The sequence below is a fragment of the Leguminivora glycinivorella genome, chromosome Z (assembly GCF_023078275.1).
Source record: "Leguminivora glycinivorella isolate SPB_JAAS2020 chromosome Z, LegGlyc_1.1, whole genome shotgun sequence".
In the NCBI taxonomy this organism is placed as follows: Eukaryota; Metazoa; Arthropoda; class Insecta; order Lepidoptera; family Tortricidae; genus Leguminivora; species Leguminivora glycinivorella.
In genome coordinates this window covers 47,231,403-47,253,602 of record NC_062998.1, presented here as the reverse complement: position 1 = coordinate 47,253,602, position 22,200 = coordinate 47,231,403, and the positions used below count along the sequence as shown (strand labels likewise).

At 37.8% G+C, this 22,200-nt stretch overlaps 1 protein-coding gene across 1 annotated transcript; it reads left to right on the top strand.

The window, feature by feature from the left end:
• The first annotated feature begins 961 nt into the window (after nt 1-961).
• Nucleotides 962-22,165, top strand: LOC125241552 (microtubule-associated protein futsch-like). Its single transcript, XM_048150088.1, has 3 exons — nt 962-1,074; nt 17,434-17,510; nt 19,994-22,165. Exons 2-3 carry the CDS (start codon nt 17,493-17,495, stop codon nt 22,163-22,165), a joined length of 2,190 nt encoding a protein of 729 aa, XP_048006045.1. The 5' UTR covers nt 962-1,074; nt 17,434-17,492.
• Nucleotides 22,166-22,200: the final 35 nt, after the last annotated feature.

Genomic DNA, 22,200 nt, shown 5'->3' with positions numbered 1-22,200 from the left:
TACAAAAAAATGCCCCCTTCCAGTCACACACAACCTTCACACGTTTATACTAAATGAAATGAAATATTTATTTTCCAAGTAGGCATATGACAATGCGCATATGAAGGTCAAATAAAGCTACGCCGGCTCTAACCCTACGCCTCAGCCTCGAGAACTTCGAGAAGATTTCAGTCCCCCCTCAGTAGGGGGGGGGGTATCCACTATGGGACCGGCAAGAAACTCGGCGGGCCACTTCTTTTCAAAACATTACATCTTATAATTAACATGCATTAAAAAAAACGAGTGGCGGTCTCAAGCAAAGCCCTACGGGACATTAATGGAACTAAAATTGACAACCGGTTTAGCGCAGGCGCGGATCCCGGGGGGGGGGGGGGGGGGTGTTATCATATGACATGACAAGACTGAATGGTAAGTCTTAAAACTCTTACCCCCTTATTCATAAACGTTCACTAAAGTTATCAAGCCGATAAAGTTGATTTTGTCCCTTTCCGACTTACTGGTGTGATAGAAAGGGACAAACGAACTTTATCGGCTTGATAACTTTAGTGAACGTTATATTATGGGGGTTAAAGTCTCGCTATAAAGCCAAAACTAGGCTAGGCTAGGCATCAACGTCACGCAGCAGAAGTCTATGGAAATTCCCAAACAAAGATTAACACTTTCTCTTTCTTTCACCTGCAAGAAGAAAGAGAGCGGTGTTATTTTATATCTGGCAGATAGCTTTGACTGGATATACTGAAACAGGCCCTTAGCTTAAGGCTAGTTGCATCAACCACATTTGACAGACACATTATCGTCACGCAGCAGATATCAATGAAACTTCCCATACAATAAAAATGTAACGAACGCTTTAACGATGACAGACGGTTTGATGCAACCAGACCTTAGTCTATTATTATGATTGCAAATTTTATTTACCGATTTCATCAATTGATGTTAATCTCTTACAAATTTACACAAGCCGACGAGTCGTGTCGCCCTCGCCGCGTGTCCTCCAAACGGCGCGCGGGCCGTGCGCGCGCGCCGCCCGCCCAGTCGCCAGCCGCCCGCCCCATCGAACACACCACAACGCAGGTGAGTCCACCCATACAAAAATAAACCTTTATCACTAAATCACGTGTTAAAAAAAACCTGCGTGTGTAAGTTAAGTTTTAGTGAAACAGTGACAAGAGAGTTCGTTTATGCCACAGTGATCGAATGACCAAATTCCTTAATGCGAGTCCAGTTTAGCACTGCTACTGTGGAGTCGGTATTGGTGTCTCAAACAATGCTCTAAATTATATGTGATTTGTCTATTTTAAAGTGTTCCTATCTCTTTGAAACGATTAATAGATCATTCTTAAAAGTAAGTAATTAAATTAATGAATAATAATAAAAATGCATACTAAAAGAATAATGTATCAAACTATACAATGCGTAAAACCTATCCAAATTGACTGCATAGTATATTTACGAGTATTACGATATTTATTCAAAAACACTGCCGATTCTATTTGCCTGTGTGGTGACGGGTTAAGAATTTCACCACCCCCTTTCTTCCCGTGGGTGTCGTAGAAGGCGACTATGGGATATGGGTTAAATTGTGATGTAGGCGAGAGGCTGGCAAACTGTCACTGCAATGCCACAGTTTCGTTTTCTTTTAACCCCTTATTTGCCAAGAGTGGCCCTGAAGCTTTAGTAGTTGCATGTGCTCTGCCTACCCTTTTATGGGATACAGGCGTGATTGTATGTATGTATGTATTCAAAAACAAGATGATAGTAGTGTCTACATAAACTGAGTTGAACTATTAAACCAAGAAGTCACATCCAGGATTTCAAAAAGAACATTAGTCATCTGAAAGACAAGTTTCTAATAATTTCTGCATTAAAATGCATTCACTTATAAAATAAATACCGGATGCATAAAGCTATTAGTTTCCCATATAAAATGCGTATTTATTTTGGTGCTGCATCTAAAGCACCGACTGCACGACCGGGCCGTTTATTTTTTAACTAGTTCATAACGTTCGTGTTCCGGACACCGAATGTCGGCGGCGACCTTTATCGAGGCTTGTTGCGAAACTTTACTCAAAAACTCTGTATAACTTGTTTACAACTAGCTCTTGCCCGCGGCTTTCTTCGCGTTAAATTCGAAAATTGCGGAATGCTCCATACAAATTTCCATCCCCAATTTCAGGGAAGTGGGGGGTTGGAAAGACACAAAAAGTAGCCTATGTCACTTTCCATCACGTCAATTCGTCGCTCCGTTTTGCCGTGAAAGACGGACAAACAAACAGACACAAACACTTTCCCATTTATAATATTAAGTATGGAAGTATGGATTAGGTACAGTACAAAAGTATTTTTATGCTAAAGCAAGGAATCAGTATAGATTCGTGTAGAGAGCAAATAAAATACCTGAGAGGTTAGCCAAGATGGCAATAATAGAAATTGGCTACGACGTACATTTAACTCTTACACAGGAAGAGCTACCAACTCATCTTGGTTCTACTCTAGTAACATTAAACAAATTGTGACAGGCCAACACGTTAACATATTGTTTGTTACCATATATTCCGCAAAGATGGGTGCTTTTTGGCGAAACATTTTTCTTTTAGTTCAAGTGAACCTTCGAAAGATAAGGCTACGTATACAACAAAATAATTCCACTTAGACCCAACATTGTATAAATGACCATTTTCCTAAAGTACAAAAAATACAGAGTTAACAAATAAACATTATAGATAGACCATATCTAAGATGCCAATCGTCCAATCGTTTGTGCCGTAGCGAACGAGAGGTAACGTCAGTCTATCACTCTTCCAAACTAGTGCGAAAGAAAGGCATTATACTATTAATCATTCGCTACGCCGCAAACGGTGGATTAGCGTCTTGGCTAAGCACTCTAGTTTGTTTTGATACTTTTGATACAACTGAATAAATATCAATGTCTGCACTGCACTGCGAATTTGTTATTGTTTACATACGTGAGAAACTTTTTCTGCAGTGTTTACATTTTTATAAGTCCACAAATACTTATACATCCGCACATATAGCTCACAAACATTTCGATGAATTAATATGAAAAGTTAATTTATTAATATCCTCAACCATCGAAACTTATACTTACTTTAACTTATATTATACCTGTATTTGTACTTCTATTTTGAAGAACAATTCATAAATTAATTTTAAATCTCAACGCTATCGCTAGAGGAAACTGTCAGGGGCAGATAGAAATCAAACCAAAGGAACATATCCTCGTATGAAACTTAAGTGATTGCACAATTTTAGAACCTACAGTGATACTACAGTGTATAAGTATGTACGTTTGTTTACGTCCATCATCACGATTTTACGTTAATTATCATAGTTCCTGCTGAGAGATAACATAATTATATTAAATCAATTTCTGCTCCATCTAATGCAAAAATTATAAGCAAACGCAAAGGCCTAGAAAATACAAAACGTATTAGACGTTAGACGTGCATCCAAATACATTAAACTAATGAACACTGTCACTGAACAAGCCGTCAAAGCATGAAACCGAAGCAATAAACCGAAACACAAACTTACTTTGTACCGTCAACAGAGGCGCTAGTGTCTACGCACTTGCAACGAAATTGTACTAGACCATTGTACTTCCAAATTTTGCCAGCTGCCCGAAAACTTTGTCGTTTTACATTTAAATATAGCATGGACAATTTCTATTGCGATTTGTATTATCTTTATGACCACCTGTCACCTATATGTTAGGCACAAAAGTACAAATGTATTTTAAGTTCCGGCAACATTTCGTCTGATTCCGAAGTTTTTTCTCCTATTTTGCAATTTGGTAATTACCCATGATACCGTTTGTACCCATGGAGCGGCCCTCAACCCTCAACAGTAGGTACAGTCGCATATTTGCATATTTAACAGATAGCATTATAACAGATTTATCTCTTAATTTTAGAACAAAACGGGACTTAATCGCGTAAACACTTACATTTATATTTGGCCCGACGTTTCGACCATCACATTATGTTCGTTTACGCGATTAAGTCCCGTTTTGTTCTAAAATTATGAGTGCAAATCGTGTTAGTCTAAATCAATATAGATTTATCTCTTATTTGAAACCCAACGTGAGCTATGTTATCAATGTTATCATATTGTTTATCTACAAAAATTTGGCTTTTAAACCTGTAGCTAGAATTAATAGGTGTAAGTATGTATTTACAGAGTTAGTAGGTTATAATTCTAACCTGTATTTAATAAACTCCAGTCAAAATTATCCCATGTCTTTTCGTAGCATACGATAACAAGTACCCCACTTTTTTTGTAACATGGGTATTCATACTCAGAATCACGAAGTCTTTCGATCCTGATAGGAGAAAAAAAATCTCCCAAGGTTTCCATACATTTTTCAAACTTTCCATTCTCTTACCGCCATACAAAATGTATGAAAAAATGGTATCGGAAAGGGAAAAAACCTTGGACATTTTTTTCTCCTATAGGCTACTAGTACTAGACTCATCGAATTTGGCACAATAAATGACTGTCTTCTGTAGTATTTGACATAAAAAATATATATTTATAGATTTTGGGTATTAAAAGTGTACGATGACTACGTATTTTCGATTAAAAATGTGTGTACTTTTTTATTTATTTCGGCCACCGAAAACGCTGTCAGCGATGTAAGTAGTGACGTCATCAAATTCGAACTTACTGCATGTCAAAACAATCACTGACTTATTGAACTTTATGCCTTCATACTTAAACAGTCAGAAAATGTTGTTTTCAAGTAGACTGATGCACAGATAATCTATAGATTAACATGACTGTGTTATTTTCGCCTGATTACGTAAAAGTATACTTTAATAGTTATTTGTTATACAAGGGGGCAAAGTTGTATTTTAACGCCGAGTGTGGAATTGAAAAACGAGCAAGTGAAAGGATTGTATAGTTGAACCACGAGCGAAGCGAGTGGTTCGAGAATAGAATCCTGAACTTGCGAGTTTTTTAACACACGAGAAGTAAAATACATTTTCTCAAACATGCAATGAAATATTGTCTTTACGTTCCTTAAAATGGGCTGGGAAGTATCGCTTTTTGGGCGCAACAACTCGAGAGGACTGTAAAGGGATTTCATATTATTTTTTAGGCCTAGGCCTGCAAAGTAACTTTTTTTTATAAAATATTGTCCTTTAGAGCATTTTTTTATTTATTTCATTGTATGTTTGAGAAAAGCACTATACATGCCTCGGCGTGAAAACGGATTCCCGGCCTCGTATCCCTATCCGGCCTCGCTCGCACGCTCGCTCGGCCGTATATACCCACTTGGCCGGAAATCCTCATTTTCCCGGCCTCTGATGTAATGTACTATTGCACCCGGGTGTAACACAAAACTTTTCCCCTCACTATAGCGAGGAAACTACAACGCAAAAATGCGTTTATCACTGCTTCCAGTAGTTCCACAGGTGGTAAATCATCTTTATTACCAGATTCACCTACTTTTATCAATTTTAAAGCAGTTAATTTGACTTTATTCAAGGTCAAATTACTTTACCCACTAGTGGATAAAATGCGTTTTTACCCGCTGGTATTAAAGGACAAAACACGTGTTTCCGAGCTAGTGAGGGGAAAAAATATTTTTGCTGTTTTAAAGTCATAATAAAATATGATAATATTTCGGTTAATTGGACAGTACTTAATAATAATATTTACGACAGACTAGTATTGAAAGAGCTCGCGATTCTGAGTGGAAACCACACAAAAATTTCCAAATCCAGAAAATGTGGGGTGGACAACTTCGAAAAAAATGGCGCACCTGTTATCTTGATACCTACATTTTTCTTTCCGTTTAACGTATGTCGATATAGGTAACAACTATGGTTTTATTTGGCCATAAAAACAAAACTAATTTCGAAAAAATATCCTGGATTCACAATTTGTCTGTCAGACGTTTGTTCTGGAACGAACGAGTATCTTCTCTAACGCTTGTTTACTGCTAACCCCTGAATGTGTGTCAAGTTCGCTATTGTTTCATTACTTTATTTAAAGCCGCTAGACGAGTTATACTTTCATCAACTCACACTACTCGTAGCAGCAACACTGAGCTCATTTATCACGGCCCTTATGTCTTTCTGATGTTTGCGAATTATCAGTATAAATTTCAGTCTAGATTTTTCTATCGGAAGATCAGCGCTGGAAGCCACCATACCAGCAACACGCTGAGATGAGGCCATTTCGTGGCATTTCATTCCTTTCTGCCTTGTTGTAATTTAGGTATGTGTATTTTGTCTTGCCTGCGTTCACGAATAAATGTTTATTCTATTCTAAACTTATTGTTTGTAACTAGATGCACCTATTCTAAAATTTGGAGCTTTAATGGAACACACAACACAGCTAAACAATGAAATGATTTGTCGCCTGCGGTATTTCCGGACCAATATGACATTCAAACCTTTGAGAAAAAAGCGTACATCCATCTTAAAGGCTGCCAACGAACCTCCAACATGTCTGGTGTTTCGCTTACCATCAGGCGACCTGTCTGCTCGTTTGCCTTGCCTCCTGTCGCGTAACAACTTTTTCCCCTCACTAGCTCGGAAACACGTGTTTTGTCCTTTAATACATACATACAACATACATACATACATACATACAATCACGCCTGTTTCCCAGAGGGGTAGGCAGAGATCACGGATTTCCATTTACTACGATCCTGACAAACCACTTTCGCTTCACACACTTTCATAACGTTTCTCATACACCCTTGTCCTTTAATACCAGCGGGTTAAAACGCATTTTATCCACTAGTGGGTAAAGTAATTTGACCTTGTATAAAGTCAAATTAACTGCTTTAAAATTGATAAGAGTAGGTGAATCTAGTAATAAAGATGATTTACCACCTGTGGAACTACTGGAAGCAGTGATAAACGCATTTTTTGCATTGTAGTTTCCTCGCTATAGTGAGGAGAAAAGTTTTGTGTTACACTCGGGTGCAAATGTATTTTACTTCTTGTGTGTTAAAAAGTGTCAATTCCACACTCGGCGTTAAAATACAACTTTGCCCCCTTGTATAACAAATAACTATTACATAGGCAAGCGAATTATTATTCACAATTTCGTCAACAACCCAGTCTGTGTGTCAATATAGTTACACCTCACAGCCAAACATTGTGTAGTATTACGCAGAGCGTCGTCAACGTATCTAAATGACTCAAACGCATCTCATGAGTCTCATGACTCATCAAAACGCATTCATTTTAATCAACACAGGTGATCACTGAACGAGAGCCGAGACTTTACTCCACCCACATGTTTAGCGGACGCACTGTGTCCTACCCTACTATTATTAGCTACCTATAACTTGCAATTTATTTGTTTACACCTAGAACAACTGGAACGCATGCTAACTACACTTAAAGCTAGGAAGTGGAACATTTTGTATAGAATACTCTACGGAAAGTTCCTCGTTTTAATTGTGAAAATATTGTAAAATCGTGACTTTTGAATACCTACTAAGCTTTAAAATAACATTAAAAACCGGCCAAGAGCGTGTCGGGCCACGCTCAGTGTAGGGTTCCGTATTTTTCTCAAAAACTACTGAACCTATCAAGTTCAAAACAATTTTCCTAGAAAGTGTTTATAAAGTTCTACTTTTGTGATTTTTTTCATATTTTTTAAACATATGGTTCAAAAGTTAGAGGGGGGGGACGCACTTTTTTTTCCTTTAGGAGCGATTATTTCCGAAAATATTAATATTTTCAAAAAACGATCTTAGTAAACCCTTACTCATTTTTAAATACCTATCCAACAATATATCACACGTTGGGATTGGAATGAAAAAAAATATCAGCCCCCATTTTACATGTAGGGGGAGTACCCTAAAAAAACATTTTTTTCCATTTTTTATTTTTGCACTTTGTTGGCGTGATTGATATACATATTGGTACCAAATTTCAGCTTTCTAGTGCAAACGGTTACTGAGATTATCCGCGGACGGACGGACGGACGGACAGACAGACATGGCGAAACTATAAGGGTTCCTAGTTGACTACGGAACCCTAAAAACTATAAATCTATTATAAAAATTAGAGGCATAGTGCATAAGATGCTGACAGCATTTCCTCGCTGAATCGCAACGCACCGAGGGTCTCGATACCAAATGCACAGTATAAAATAAACAAATGCTTCCACTTGTAATTATTGTCGAGTCCCCCAATTTTCGCCTTTTGACTCAATTGATGATTGCGGGTCGCGGCAGCCTTGCATAATTTGGACTTAAATAATTCATAATTAATCCCGCACAAAGTTAAAACATGGCTAATAAAACGCATCTACATTTGTCGTAGGTATTTAAATTACGACCTCTGAAAATTGAAATTCATCGTGCGATGTTAGACAAATCAACTGAAAATTGTTGTAAACAAAAATACAACTTTCCCTACGCCATATTATAAATCTACTGTCACTCACAACTCCCATTTATAACTCTCCTAAACATAAAGAATCTGAACATCAAAACATTAACTTAAGAATCCCATCGCAATTTATTTAAGTGCATTCAGTAACAACACACCCTTGACTATAACCTATTAAACCTCGTATCTCATGAGATAACTTCATTTCAATAGCAATCGTGTGTAATCTTGTTGAGACTCACCATTTAAAGGTTATTTAACTAGAAGTAGGAGTTCGGGAAAGCTATTCAAAATAGTCAAAGGAATATGTCAAATGTGTAAGAGCGACAAGGTTGTGAATTGTGTGTCCTGGAGGGTAGACTAACGGATATAGCGACAAACAGGGATATATATAAATAATTTGTCAGGAACTCCCATTGCGGTGAAATGCTGGGGTTATTTTTGAGCATGTCGGGTACTCGCGGCGGAAAGGATTGGAGACTGTTCTACTCTACAATGTGCATCTTACTCTTAGGCTGAAGAATAATCTAAAAGTACGAGTTGCTGTACCATATCTTCCATGTCATATAAAATGGGATACCCCCATTTGCCAGAATTTCATTTGCCATAATTTTATTTGCCATCCTATTCAACAATCATAATATTGTTTCTCATAACATCTTATGCCATAATCATTGTTTACTATATTAATCTAGTGCCAGAAACTTTGTTTCCCATAAAGTCAGTTTCCATAATGTCATTTGTCAGAATCATCGAAATCCGTAATTACCACATTCCATACCATCATTTGTCATACAAATTAGCGTCCAGAAAAGTCTATTTCCATAATGTGCTTTGGCAGAATCGAAAACTACTATAATAGGTACTAGAAGGACTAGAAAATGAAACTGCTATCAGAAAGTAGGTTAGGTTAGGTTAGAACTGTGACCCCCTGGAAAATGAAACTGCTATCAGAAAGTAGGTTAGGTTAGGTTAGAACTGTGAACCTCTGGAAAAGGAAACTGCTTGAAAAGTAGGTTAGGTTAGGTTAGAACTGTGACCCCCCGGAAAATGAAAATACTATCAGACAGTAGGTTAGTTTAGGTTAGAACTGCGACCCCCTGGAAAATGAAACTGCTATCAGAAAGTAGGTTAGGTTAGGTTAGAACTGTGACCCCTGGAGAATGAAACTGCTGGAAAAGTAGGTTAGGTTAGGTTAGAACTGTGACCCCTGGAAAATGAAACTGCTATCAGAAAGTAGGTTAGGTTAGGTAATAATATGGGCAACAATTAATATGGCAATAATTGCTTATGGCGTTTGAATATTCTATGAAACCATATTATTGCACTTAATAATATAGCTAACAAATAGTATGGCATTGTATGATTATGGAAGGTAATATTCGGATAAACAACGAGTATGTCATATGATTTTTATGGTAAACAAATCATTCGGGCAAATGAAATTCAGGCAAGTTAGATTCGGGCAAATGAATATTATGTTAAATGACTGTCGGGCAAACAATAGACAACCATATAAAATAGTAAAATGTGATTTAATGTCAGATATGAAACTGTGTGGTGTGACTGGTGTGAGTCCTCCATCGGCGAATTCATTTCTAACACTTATTAAAATTAAGTACCTATGTAAAAGTTTACATTTCTTCACAAAACTGGCCAAACATTACCATAGACCGAGACTGTTGGAAGAAAGAGTGGTAGGCCGTTGTCCACCAGTGGCACACCTCGGACACTGGCGATCAAATATATGAAAGAGGCTCGTTCCTAGCACACAGTCTAAGCTCGTGTAGGTGAACGCGTACTATGCTTGTATGAGTGACATATGACAGGCCGACTGTTAGCGTTTTTGACAGGCGGTAACTGTCAGGTAACCGAAAGGGGGTGGGCGGCGATTTCAGCGGGGAGCAGGAGTGGCCATACTGTACGATAGTACTCTTTATTATACTGTGCCAGTGGGTCGGGTGATCGGGTCATAAATAATAAACAGACGTCGCTCTAAATTTATATCACGAGCTCAATCGGAAACCGGAAATACCTTTATCACATTTATCTAGATACGTAGTTAGATACACTCTAAGTCAATTACTACGCGAAAATAATAAGTATAATAACTAAAGTCCAACCACGTCAAACGTGTGCGTAGGACGAACCCTTTCCTGTGTTCTCTATTTTTCACGTTTTTTCCTTTTACAAGTGAATGTACTCGCAAAGGAAAGACGCAATTTTAATTAAACGTTTTGCCCCGGTGTTTGGCACCACGCACCTTGCCGGGAAGCGGGTTGGCCCCATTTCGGAGGAGGCAACAACCCAGTCTTGACACTTAACAGCTGAGTGGCACGGCTATTTCAGGCCGGCAGAAATAAATCTAACAGTTCCTATAATGTTTTGCCAATAACGGCCAAACGGGTTTTTGGGGCAATCTTTCAGGAACCGGTGTGACGTCAGCAGTACGTATTTCTTTTTTCTAATCTAGGTAAATGGACGCATTGAAGGACTAATGTCCTAAGAATCCTCTAACCTCTTAATGGGACTCTTATGGATGACTGCCAATCATCAATTCATCACTAAATAGGTACTGCGAAGAGCAATTTGGGACAACTAGATAACCATGAGTACCTTTAATTACCCACTAGTAACCTAATACTTAAAACTTTGCGTAGGCACTAGGCACTAGACGGTGACCACCATCTGACCTTCCAACTTCTGGCCTCAAAATACCTATAAATTATCCATACTAATATTATAAATGGGAAAGTGTGTGTGTGTCTGTTTGTTTGTCCGTCTTTCACGGCAAAACGGAGAAACGAATTGACGTGATTTTTTTAAGTAGAGATAGTTGAAGGGATGGAAAGTGCTATAGATGGCAGATGGACTAAAATGTTAACAGAATGGTGGCCGCTCACAGATGTAAGAAGCGCTTGGCATCCGTTAGCTCGTTGGGTGGACGACATCCGGAAAATTGCGGGTCACAACTGGATGAGACTAGCTCAGGACCGGGACAAGTGGAGTACTAGAAGAGAGGCCTATGCTTAGCAGTGAGCGATAAAGGGCTGATATGATGATGATGATGATGATAGGCTACATTTTGTCTCTTTCTAACGCGAGCGAAGCCGCGGGCAAACGCTAGTTAACTATATTTCTATAAATGTTTTAATATTTTCACGCATTACCTGTTGTTCAATATGATTTGCATATCCACCTTTCAAAATCAGCCTGTATGTTAGTGTTTGTTATCTAAAACAGTTTATACAGTAGTCAAGTACTGAGATCACGTAACCCGATACTTGCCGAAACGCCCTTCTGAATCACAGGCTAAATATAATCTCCTAAATCATCGCAAAGTACCCATTAATTACCAATCGTTTGATGCAATCCTTGCCTTGACTTAGGTACATACTTAGCTATTCCGAGTCGGGATTTTATTTGCCCACTAATTAGTCAACTAGAAACGGAACCCTTATTTGCCATGTCCGTATTGTCCATATGTTTCTGCGTACGTTCTGTCCGTCCACGTAGTTCATTAATTTTGAGTGTTTGTGTATTATGTATCATATTATTATCATTTATTTGTTAATCCCTTGTTCCCACTAAATAGCCAAAAACACATTAGTCAAACGTGTTTCTAAGTAAAAGTGTCCCAGACAAATGGTCGCCGACTGAAATAGAAAACACTTCTCGTTGAAATATTATGTAATTACGCGTCGGAAGCATTGTTGCCGAGAACACGACATACATTACATCTGATTTATACTGGCCTGGCCCTTTGACCACTACATCCACACTTAAGATGTTAATACATTCATACATATGTAAGTACATTAAACGTGAGGCAATTCTGAATTCCGAAAAGGGAATGGATAATAGATAGAGCACATGAAACTGCTGAAGATTCACTGCCATCAAAAGGTTGAAAGACTTCGAAAAGTTGACTTCTGTGACATCCATGGAAGAAAATACTAAAAAACTCACGTTGTCAAACACCGCGTATATTGTGCAGTTCAAAGTATAACCCACGCTAGATTAGAACGGGTCCGGTCCTCGCCCCAGGTTGACGAGCGCTTAATAACAGGTGGCTAAGCGATGCTTCCTTAGAAAAGGAAGTGCTTCTTCCAGGACCCGGTCGCGAATTTACACAACCACTAATTCGCAATCCAGCTCGGTCCAACACCAACAGTTAAGGGCTCATTTAAAAGCGCAACAGTCCGCAATGTACCTACAATCGTATGCGTATAGTTCGCTTTTGACATCCCAATTGATAATTTTTAACCGCCTTCCAAATCTCAAAGGAAGGGGTTATCAAGTCCTCTGTATGTTTTTTTTTTATTTTATTTTTTATTTTTTTTAATGTTTGTTCCTCGATATCTCCGTCGTTACTAGACCGATTTAAAAATTTTTTTTTTATTGAATGTATATGCATACAGATTGGTCCCATTTTTCTCAGAACTCAGTTCTGATGATGGGATCCTGGAGAAATCGAGGGAACTCCTCAAATCTGAAAGGCATACATATGCTGATTTTTGTGTTTTTAAAGGAACAGCATGCATTTACATACGGAACAGTGACATTTGGTGCAGTGGAACTCCTGATGATGGTCAGAATGGAACTCCTCAAATCTGAACGGCACACTTATAGTGACTTTGGTATTTTTATAAGAACAGCATACACTTACGTCCAGAACAGTGATATTTGGTGCAGTGGAATTGCTGATGATGGTCAGAACGGAACTCCTCAAATCTGAACGGCACACTTATAGTGACTTTGGTATTTTTATAAGAACAGCATGCACTTACGTCCAGAACAGTGACATTTGGTGCAGTGGAACTGCTGATGAAGAGTGCCGCCCCTGGTTAGAGTTCCGTTCTGATAATCATTCTCATCTGTAAGTACTTCAGAATCATCCAGATTTCAAAATTGGTTCAGAAATGACGGAGATATCGAATAACAAACATTAAAAAATATACAGACGAATTGATAACATAATCCAACATTTGAAAGTATTTATCACCAGAACCCCAAAGGAAGGCGGTTTTTTTTTCTTAAAAATTATTGTTATATAAAGTAAGCGTTTAAGTATCAATGTACAATTGTCATCTTGGCTAGACCCGTTGGACTAGAACGTGCGTTACACCACGTCACCAACGGCAACGCGTCCACCTTGGCACGTAGGCTAGGAATCGGTTGAAGAGAACACGCTTGTCATCGCTTTAAAAGTTTCGTAAATATTTTTATTATTTTTCTGTGAAAACTAAACAAATAAAATTCTAGCAAACATCAATACCAGGTCACGCTAATGCATGAACATAATGGTTTTTAACGTAATAAATATTAATAATGTAGGTACCTACATGAAATAGTATTTTATACAATCGTGAATATCGTTATATAATACAAAGCTTTTCAGTCGAGTACCATGTTTAGGCCACGAAGCTTGCTGAGTGGCCTAATAGTACGTTACGAGAGTGAAAAGCTTAATTATATCACTTTTGTACACAATACTTTTTTTATGAGTCATCATTTTCATCATCAATGGACGAAAAATATCATCATTCAAGTTAAAATTAATGTTAATAGCGTCGTTCACCGTTGTATCAACATCGACTTACCTCTAGCAACCAAATTGTTTGTAATAAGTCCAGGGAGCGTACTTTTCGTGCCGATGACATCAATTTGACGTCACGCTCCATATAGGGTGATCACAAATTGTTTTATTGTTAATTATTAATGATTAGTCATCAATCATTTTAAGTTATGAATTTCTTTGCATGGTAATGAATGCAAGAAGGATGGTGTGCTTTACGTTAGAGAGAAATTCTCTTTTCTACGTATTTATTGTAATGAAAATGAAATGAAAATGAAATATTTATTTTCAAGTAGGCATATTACAATGCGCATATGAGCGTCAAATAAAGCTACAAATGTGTTGTTAACAATACTATTTAATTAAATTTATTTATAAAAACAAATCAAATAATTTTATTCACGTTTCACATTTCAAGTAGGTATTATTTATGCCACATGGACTACTGTATTTGAAGTAATTTGTATACGATTAAAATGATTGACGACTAATCATCAATAATCTACAATAAAACTATTTGGGATCACCCTATACGGAGCGTGACGTCAGATTAATGTCATCGGCATGAAAAGTACGCTCCCTGGACTAATAACCCTAAAGATGTGTTTTGATTTTTGATGCAGAAAAATTTGCCAGGTATCGCAAATTAATATAGAACTTGTATGAAGTTCTATTTTTGTTTTTTTTTTTCAGTTAACTAAAGTGAAGTGGAATTTAATATTATAATTGACTAAGTGTCAAAGACTATCCAACACTGAAAACTCGGCACATAATAGTTTAGTCTGTGGTGTCCTAATTGTCAGATTAAAGTCGACGAGTAGAAAAAAGCTTTTTTTTTGATACCTAATAACATAATAAACTTTTAATGAATGCAACATTGAAATTACCTATGAATTAAACATTACCTTTACTTTCAGAGCAAGCAAGGATACCTAACTTAAATAGATATTTAGATAACTTAAAAAATACATAAGATTAAAATATTTCAATTTGAAATATACGAATAAAAACTGTGTGTCATACATAATTATAACATTTATAATTAATTTACTTACCTAATTGGCCCCGCACAGTCTAACTGAAACCATCGACAAGGGAATTGAAATCAAACCAAATGTCGAAATGATATGAATCGCCTTACTCCTTAGATACTTTGAAATCTTAGAGCCGCATTTAAATCTGTAGTAATTTAAAATCGTATGAACAAACGCATAACCGGCATAACGCAACCGCAGATATCAACGATAATCTGTCTATGCCACGTCAATAACCGATCAAAAATAAAATGAACACAGCAAACTTTATTATCGAGTCCATTGAACTGAAATTGGTATGGCCGTTAATTGAAAACAGATTTCATAGACAAACGATATAGGTCAGGCTGAAAATTATTTTGGTGTTCCTATTTTGAATAGTTAAAACTGTTATATGACTTCCGTTAGATTAAAGATGCGATTACCTACACAAATACATTACAAATTAAAACATTTTCCATGAAAATACTTAAACTTGACTTAGAATATCACAATTTGCATGGCTTTTTAAAGCCTAAATGTGTTTAGCTCTAATATTATATATTTAACACCATTGTATACCACATTTAATGGCAAATAAATCATTTCATTTCATTTACAATTAAATTGCAAATGAGGAAATAATTCAATAAGAGCCTTAACATTCTTTTAAAAATGCTTAATCCTGAACACACAGGCGCTGTGACCGAAATCGGTCAGGACATCATAATATTGAATTCTAAAAAGATTGTGCCCATTTTTTTTATCTACGAGCATTTCTGATTGTATTTTTCTTTCCACAATCACACCTCGGACACTTGCGATCAAATATATGAAAGAGGCGCGTTCCTAGCACAAAGTCTAAGCTCGTGTAGGTGAACGCGTACCATGATTGTATGAGTGAGATATGACAGGTCGACTCTTCGCGTTTTTGACAGGCGGTAACTGTGAGGTAACCGAGAGGGGGTGGGCGACACTTTCAGCGGGGAGCGGGAGTGGCCATACTGTACGATAGTACTCTTTATTATACTGTGCCACAATCCACAGTTACTTACCTTCTGCCTTCATCTTCATACCAGTTTGATAGTCAATATACATATAGTTTAGGTAGTAACCGTATTGTTTTATCATTATCGCCCAGCTTACAATAAGTAACCATCTTTTCAACTCCGTCAGAAACCGGATAGTGGGTGAACTTTAACTTACAAAGTATGCTTACGGACAAAAGCTTCTAAGAAAACATGGTTGCCCCTTTGACACAAGCTACGCAAATGAAATGAGCCCCTGAGTTGTACGCGAAGTTCGATGACAGCTACATCACCTGTTTGCACTGTTTGTACACGAATAGACCTGAGGTTAGGTTCTTTGCCCCCGATAGTTCGAAGTCCTATTTTTACTCGACTGCCCCAGAAGAAGGGTAATGTTTTTGAGTGTACTTACGTATGTCTGTGTATTTGGCACGCTTTCTAGTGTACCTATTAACTAGTTTGCTCTGCCGCCAGATTTATCTGTATCTCGGGATCATGATTCTGGACTTTTGGAAGCCGTGGGTTACACAGTCATTCTCTTTCAGGCAATTTAATCTTAAGTCATGTTGTATCCTGTACTTATAGTATCGGTTCAGACGTAAGTAAGTAGTAAAAATTATATTATTTGTAAAATTTTCTAGCGAAACTGAAAGTGCATTATTCATTTTTATTAAAACGGCGCGTGCCAACCGCAACTCGCATGCGAGTTCTCGCACCGTGTAAATGAGCCTTAGTGCGTTTTCACATTATCCGATTCAATATCGGATGTCGGAAGGATTTCAATAGCAAAAACCAAAGATGGCGCCTTAAATGAAAAGGATAATATATCGGCCCTACATCTGATATCGGATCGGATAATGTGAAAACGGACTTACGGCTAGAAAACCGCTTGATCGAGGAACACTTGGCGACCACTATGTCACACTCGCGCTATCCGTCCTGTCCTGTGACTCTGTGACACATCTAAGCGCGTGCCAACCGCCCACTGCGCCGACTGTACTGTCAGCAAACTGCAGGCGTTGCGTCGGCATCGGCAATGAAAATTGTATTAAGGGGATCCCTATCCACCTAATCCCCTAAAGATAGATTCTATATACAAATGAAGTCCTTATTTTTGTCCATGGATAAGTGGATATTGACATGTTTTTATCGCAGTTTGATATAAACTTTTTTTTATTTCTTTTTTTATGGTCATTTCCTCAGTTTTCTTACATTGCACGGGAAAATCTCATAAAAGTCGAAATAGTTTCAGGAAGTAATAGGCATTTATATTTAGAATATTTGGGATTAAAAAAAAGGTTGTGGGTACCTACTTCATTTGATTATTAATTACCTACTGAAAATCAAGGACACTGTGTATGAAGTAGTCAGTAAAATAGTTACAATAATTATGTGTATGTACCTAAAGGTTATACCTATTTATTTTTCAGGAGTTACGGAGGACCCGCATCGTCTTTACCTCATGGACCCGGGTTGATTTTAAAGCAACATGTCTTTTCGGAATTATGTAAGTTTCACATTTCGAACTTTATTAGTTTTGATTTATTTTCACACAATTACAAGACAAATAGCAACTTGTGGTGCATGATATTTGATCTTTCGATGAAATTTGATATTGATAGTAATGGTCAAATATCAGCCTACATTAATCAAGACTTAATGGCTTACATTATGCTCAATGCTCATTACCTTTCCTAATTATCACGTTATTTAGAATAGCGATTCGAAAAACTAAAACTCTTTGGTAATTGGTCATCAGTCTTATTATAGTTATTTGTTATACAAGGGGGCAAAGTTGTATTTTAACGCCGAGTGTGGAATTAAAATAGAAGTTCGAGAATAGAATCCTGAACTTGCGAGTTTTTTAACACACAAGAAGTAAAATTTGCACCCGAGTGTAACACAAAACTTTTCCCCTCACTATAGCGAGGAAACTACAACGCAAAAAATGCGTCTTATCACTGCTTCCAGGAGTTCCACAGGTGGTAATAGTTATTTGTTATACAAGGGGGCAAAGTTGTATTTTAACGCCGAGTGTGGAATTGAAAAACGAGCAAGTGAAAGGATTCTATAGTTGAACCACGAGCGAAGCGAGTGGTTCGAGAATAGAATCCTGAACTTGCGAGTTTTTTAACACACGAGAAGTAAAATACATTTGCACCCGAGTGTAACACAAAACTTTTCCCCTCACTATAGCGAGGAAACTACAACGCAAAAAATGCGTCTTATCACTGCTTCCAGTAGTTCCACAGGTGGTAAATTGTCTTTATTACTAGATTCAACTACTTTTATCCATTTTAAAGCAATTAATTTGACTTTATTCAAGGTCAAATTACTTTACCCACTAGTGGATAAAATGCGTTTTTACCCGCTGGTATTAAAGGACAAAACACGCGTTTCCGAGCTAGTGAGGGGAAAAGAATATTAACCCTTTTCTATTTCTCAAAATAAGCTCCAATAAATACAACTCTTCCTTTAATGCAACTTGATCTACGAAATCCTATGCAAATCCGACTCGGCAACATGGGACCACATATTACCTCGAAAGCGAAACAGCTAACAACTATTTGATTTTGGAACACTTACGCTGTTCTAAGCCGATAGAACGACATTCCTCTCTTCTGATATTAATCAGTCTTTCTTAGTCCTAAATATACTATACGGGGCTCAATAAAATCTCTCCCTACGTTATCTTATGCGTACCCTAGGCGAAGCATGATTCCCTCGAAATACTCCTTATTACCATGGTTGAAGGTCTGCAAGGCACGCCGACGCGTCGCCCTGTGTACATGCATTCCCTTTGCTATTTATAAAACGGTAAAAGGAGCAGCTTTATGTGTGATAGTGTTGAATGGAGAATATATGAGTTTTTACTGAGTGATGAGTGTGCTTGTAAATGTAATAAATATTGGATACTTCCGTTTACATTCTGTTTCATTTAGTTCGAAAATACTCAATTATACTTCTGTTGGAATTGTATGACAAAGTTCTTGCTCTCATATTTGAATCGACAACTTGATGCAGTTTGGAGAGATGGGCCGAATATTCGGTAAATATTCGGTATTCGGCATATTCAGCAAGTTTTTCAATGTTCGTATTCGGCCGAATAATTCGGTTGCTTTGCTGAATATTTACCGAATAAACAAAGTAAAAGAATAATGAAGATCTTACGTATTCCTTTGGATAATAAGCTCCTATTTTAGTAGCTTTCTAAGGAACTAATACTAAAAAGAGATAATTGCCTATACGTCAAAATACAAATACAAAGTTGAAAAAACCTTAGTTTAAGAGTTGAGAAGAGTTTAGAGTTGTTTTAACTAAGTTTTAGTTAAATCCACTAAATCGTAATATACATATGTAGTTCTAGTAACACATGCAACCATTATCAATCATTTAATAGTTTTAATCGTATCATCCGCTTTCTAAGTATGGCTTAACCGAATATTCGGCCGAATATTCGGCCGAATGTTCGGTTCAGTAAGAGCTGAACCGAATGTTCGGCCGAATATTCGTATTCGGCAAAGTCCATATTCGGCCCATCTCTAATTGTAACAATGTCATAGTCTCGAATATCCGCATTTTGGTTGTTGCCAAAGCCAAAATGCGTAACTAGATCATAAATTAATGCACTGGCGAACGTCAAAAAGTAGCATAAAGTTTCCACAGAAATCTCAGTTCATGTCCGTCCTTCGTTCAGCACTTCCGGCTTGGCAAATGAACAAAGTGATCCAACACACTCTATCACCACCGGTAGTTACAACACAGATACAATTGCATAAATATATTACCTTCCTAACCTCATTTTATACCTAAGAAACAAGGTTACTATTATCGCTATAAGTACCTATATTTAAATATTTTAAGCGTTTGAAAATATAGACAGCTGATGCTATACCTATTTATTGCATGTATGTAAAAGAGAACGCACGCCATGGTAATTCAGTCAATGATACGAAATTTACTTAGTTGCATTTATTTCTCTATTTTCAGTCATTCGATTCGTCGTCATACGGGCGGAACACTGCTAGAGCGGGCACCAGCTCCACTGAACGGCCCACGTCCGTCACAGCCAAATATCTCAACACAACGCCCTCTTTCAAGACCTCAAGCATCCCCATCCCCAGCACCGAGCGTACCAGAGACGAAACCCCCATTTCCGCAATCGCCAACCGCTATGCCAGTTATAGCACCAAGACTGAAAAAGATAAACCTCCCCCACCTACCCCCACTGCTTCCAAATATGAGAGGAAGGATTACAAACTCTCCGTGCCACCAGCTGCAACCGCCAGGAGCAGAGACGTCAGCCCCGTGTCAACGAAATACGGCCTCACGCGACCCTCCAGACATTTGAGCCCTGAAAGGAAACCCAAATCATATAAAGATTTGAAAAGCAGAGACCCCAGTCCTTCAGATCGCGACAAAGACATTCCAAGCAAGACTGACAAGTCTTCAGGCTACAATAGCCTGTCGAGTTACAAATTGTATCCACGCCCTGCACCAACGTATACACGACCCTCATCGAGGGCGGAAACTAAGCCAGAATCTTCCTACAGTAGGCCTTCTTCAAGGGCTGAAATTAAGCCCGATACTTTATATACCAGACCTTCATCTAGAACAGAGATAAAATCAGAACCCAGTTACGCAAGACCGTCATCAAGAGCAGAAACCAAATCGGATACTGGTTATACACGTCCTTCCTCAAGGAATGAGACGAAACTGGATACCACGACGTCCTATACAAGACCCTCACCTAGAACAGACATAAAGTCAGATGTAAATAGATACGGAATTTCTAATCGGCTATCTAATAATTATTTAAGAAGTCCTCCTACAGTAAAAAGAACATCGGTTTCGCCTGTAAACCACGCCGAAAACTCTAAAACAGAACCTGAGAAGAAATCAGTGTCGCCGTGTACGGTGATAAAAGAAGAGTTACCAAAAAAAGAAATGGTTGAAAACAACAAAGAGATTGTAGAAAACGGTGTCGACAATACAGAAGAAGAAGAAGATTGTGAAATGGAAACTGTTATAGTTATAACACGTCATACATCACCTACACCACCTGGGTCTTCTGTTTATGTGAGAACAAGGAGAGCTGATATGGCAAAAACTATAGAAAAGACTAGAACGCGAAAAAAGAAACGACCAGAAATGGTAGATAGAGAAATACAATCAGATCGATTAGATGATCCTACACGTTGTAGTAGATTCGGTAGCACTGCTCGCGCTAGTACTTTAACAAATTGGTCTTTATACACACCTAGCGCTACCAGTTACACGGGATATGCAGGTCGCTACTCTACACAACACTCTACTCTCCGAGATAATTCGACAAATAACGGCTATAATGATAGAAGTAGCCGTAGTGTTAGTACAGAACCTCACCCAAGAGACACAGAACCTAGCAGTCCCTCTATAGAGAAGAAACTTACGTCTCCTCCTAATGTGATTGAATCTAATCAAGATATCACATTATATGGACAAAATAGAGATGATGATACATCAGAAATTATAATTAATGTAAATCTTAAGTTGACCAGAGCAAAAAGTCCTTTAGCAGTCGCCTCTGCTGAATTGGTATCACCTGAAATTACAATAACTAATAGTCAATTACCACCACAAGTACCTAAAGCTGAAAGCGCAACTAAACCAAAAAAGGTAAAGGTGCGAAAAACAAGTTCAGATTCGTCTACAGATTCGTCAACGAAAAAAAAAGTGATAAAACGCAAAAGTAAATCAGGTAGTTCGTCAGATTCCGATCACAATTCAGAAGCTGTAGACAAATCAAAAGACACTAAATCGGTTTCCCCGTCAAAAAGCAATCATAAAATATCATCAAGTAGCAATTTATCTAATGGACATATGAAATTAAAACATTCCAAATCACGCGAAAGCAATAGTCCTGAATCTAGTATCACTTTGTCTACACAGTCTTCGCTTAGTGAAGAAGATATGACGTCGAAATCTAAAACAAACGAAGTCTCCAGAACATCAGCGGACGAAGCATCGATACCTACCGACCGATCAGCAAAACAGCAATCTCCAGTATCCCACAAAAACGAAGGCGCTACTGAAGAAGCAAAGTCATTTTTAATTAGGCCCTGGCACCTGTCACTAGCTTATTTAAACGGCACCAAGAGAGCAGTGATAGCCGTTGGTTAGAAACTTCAACCTCAGAATCTACAGGTAAAGATGTG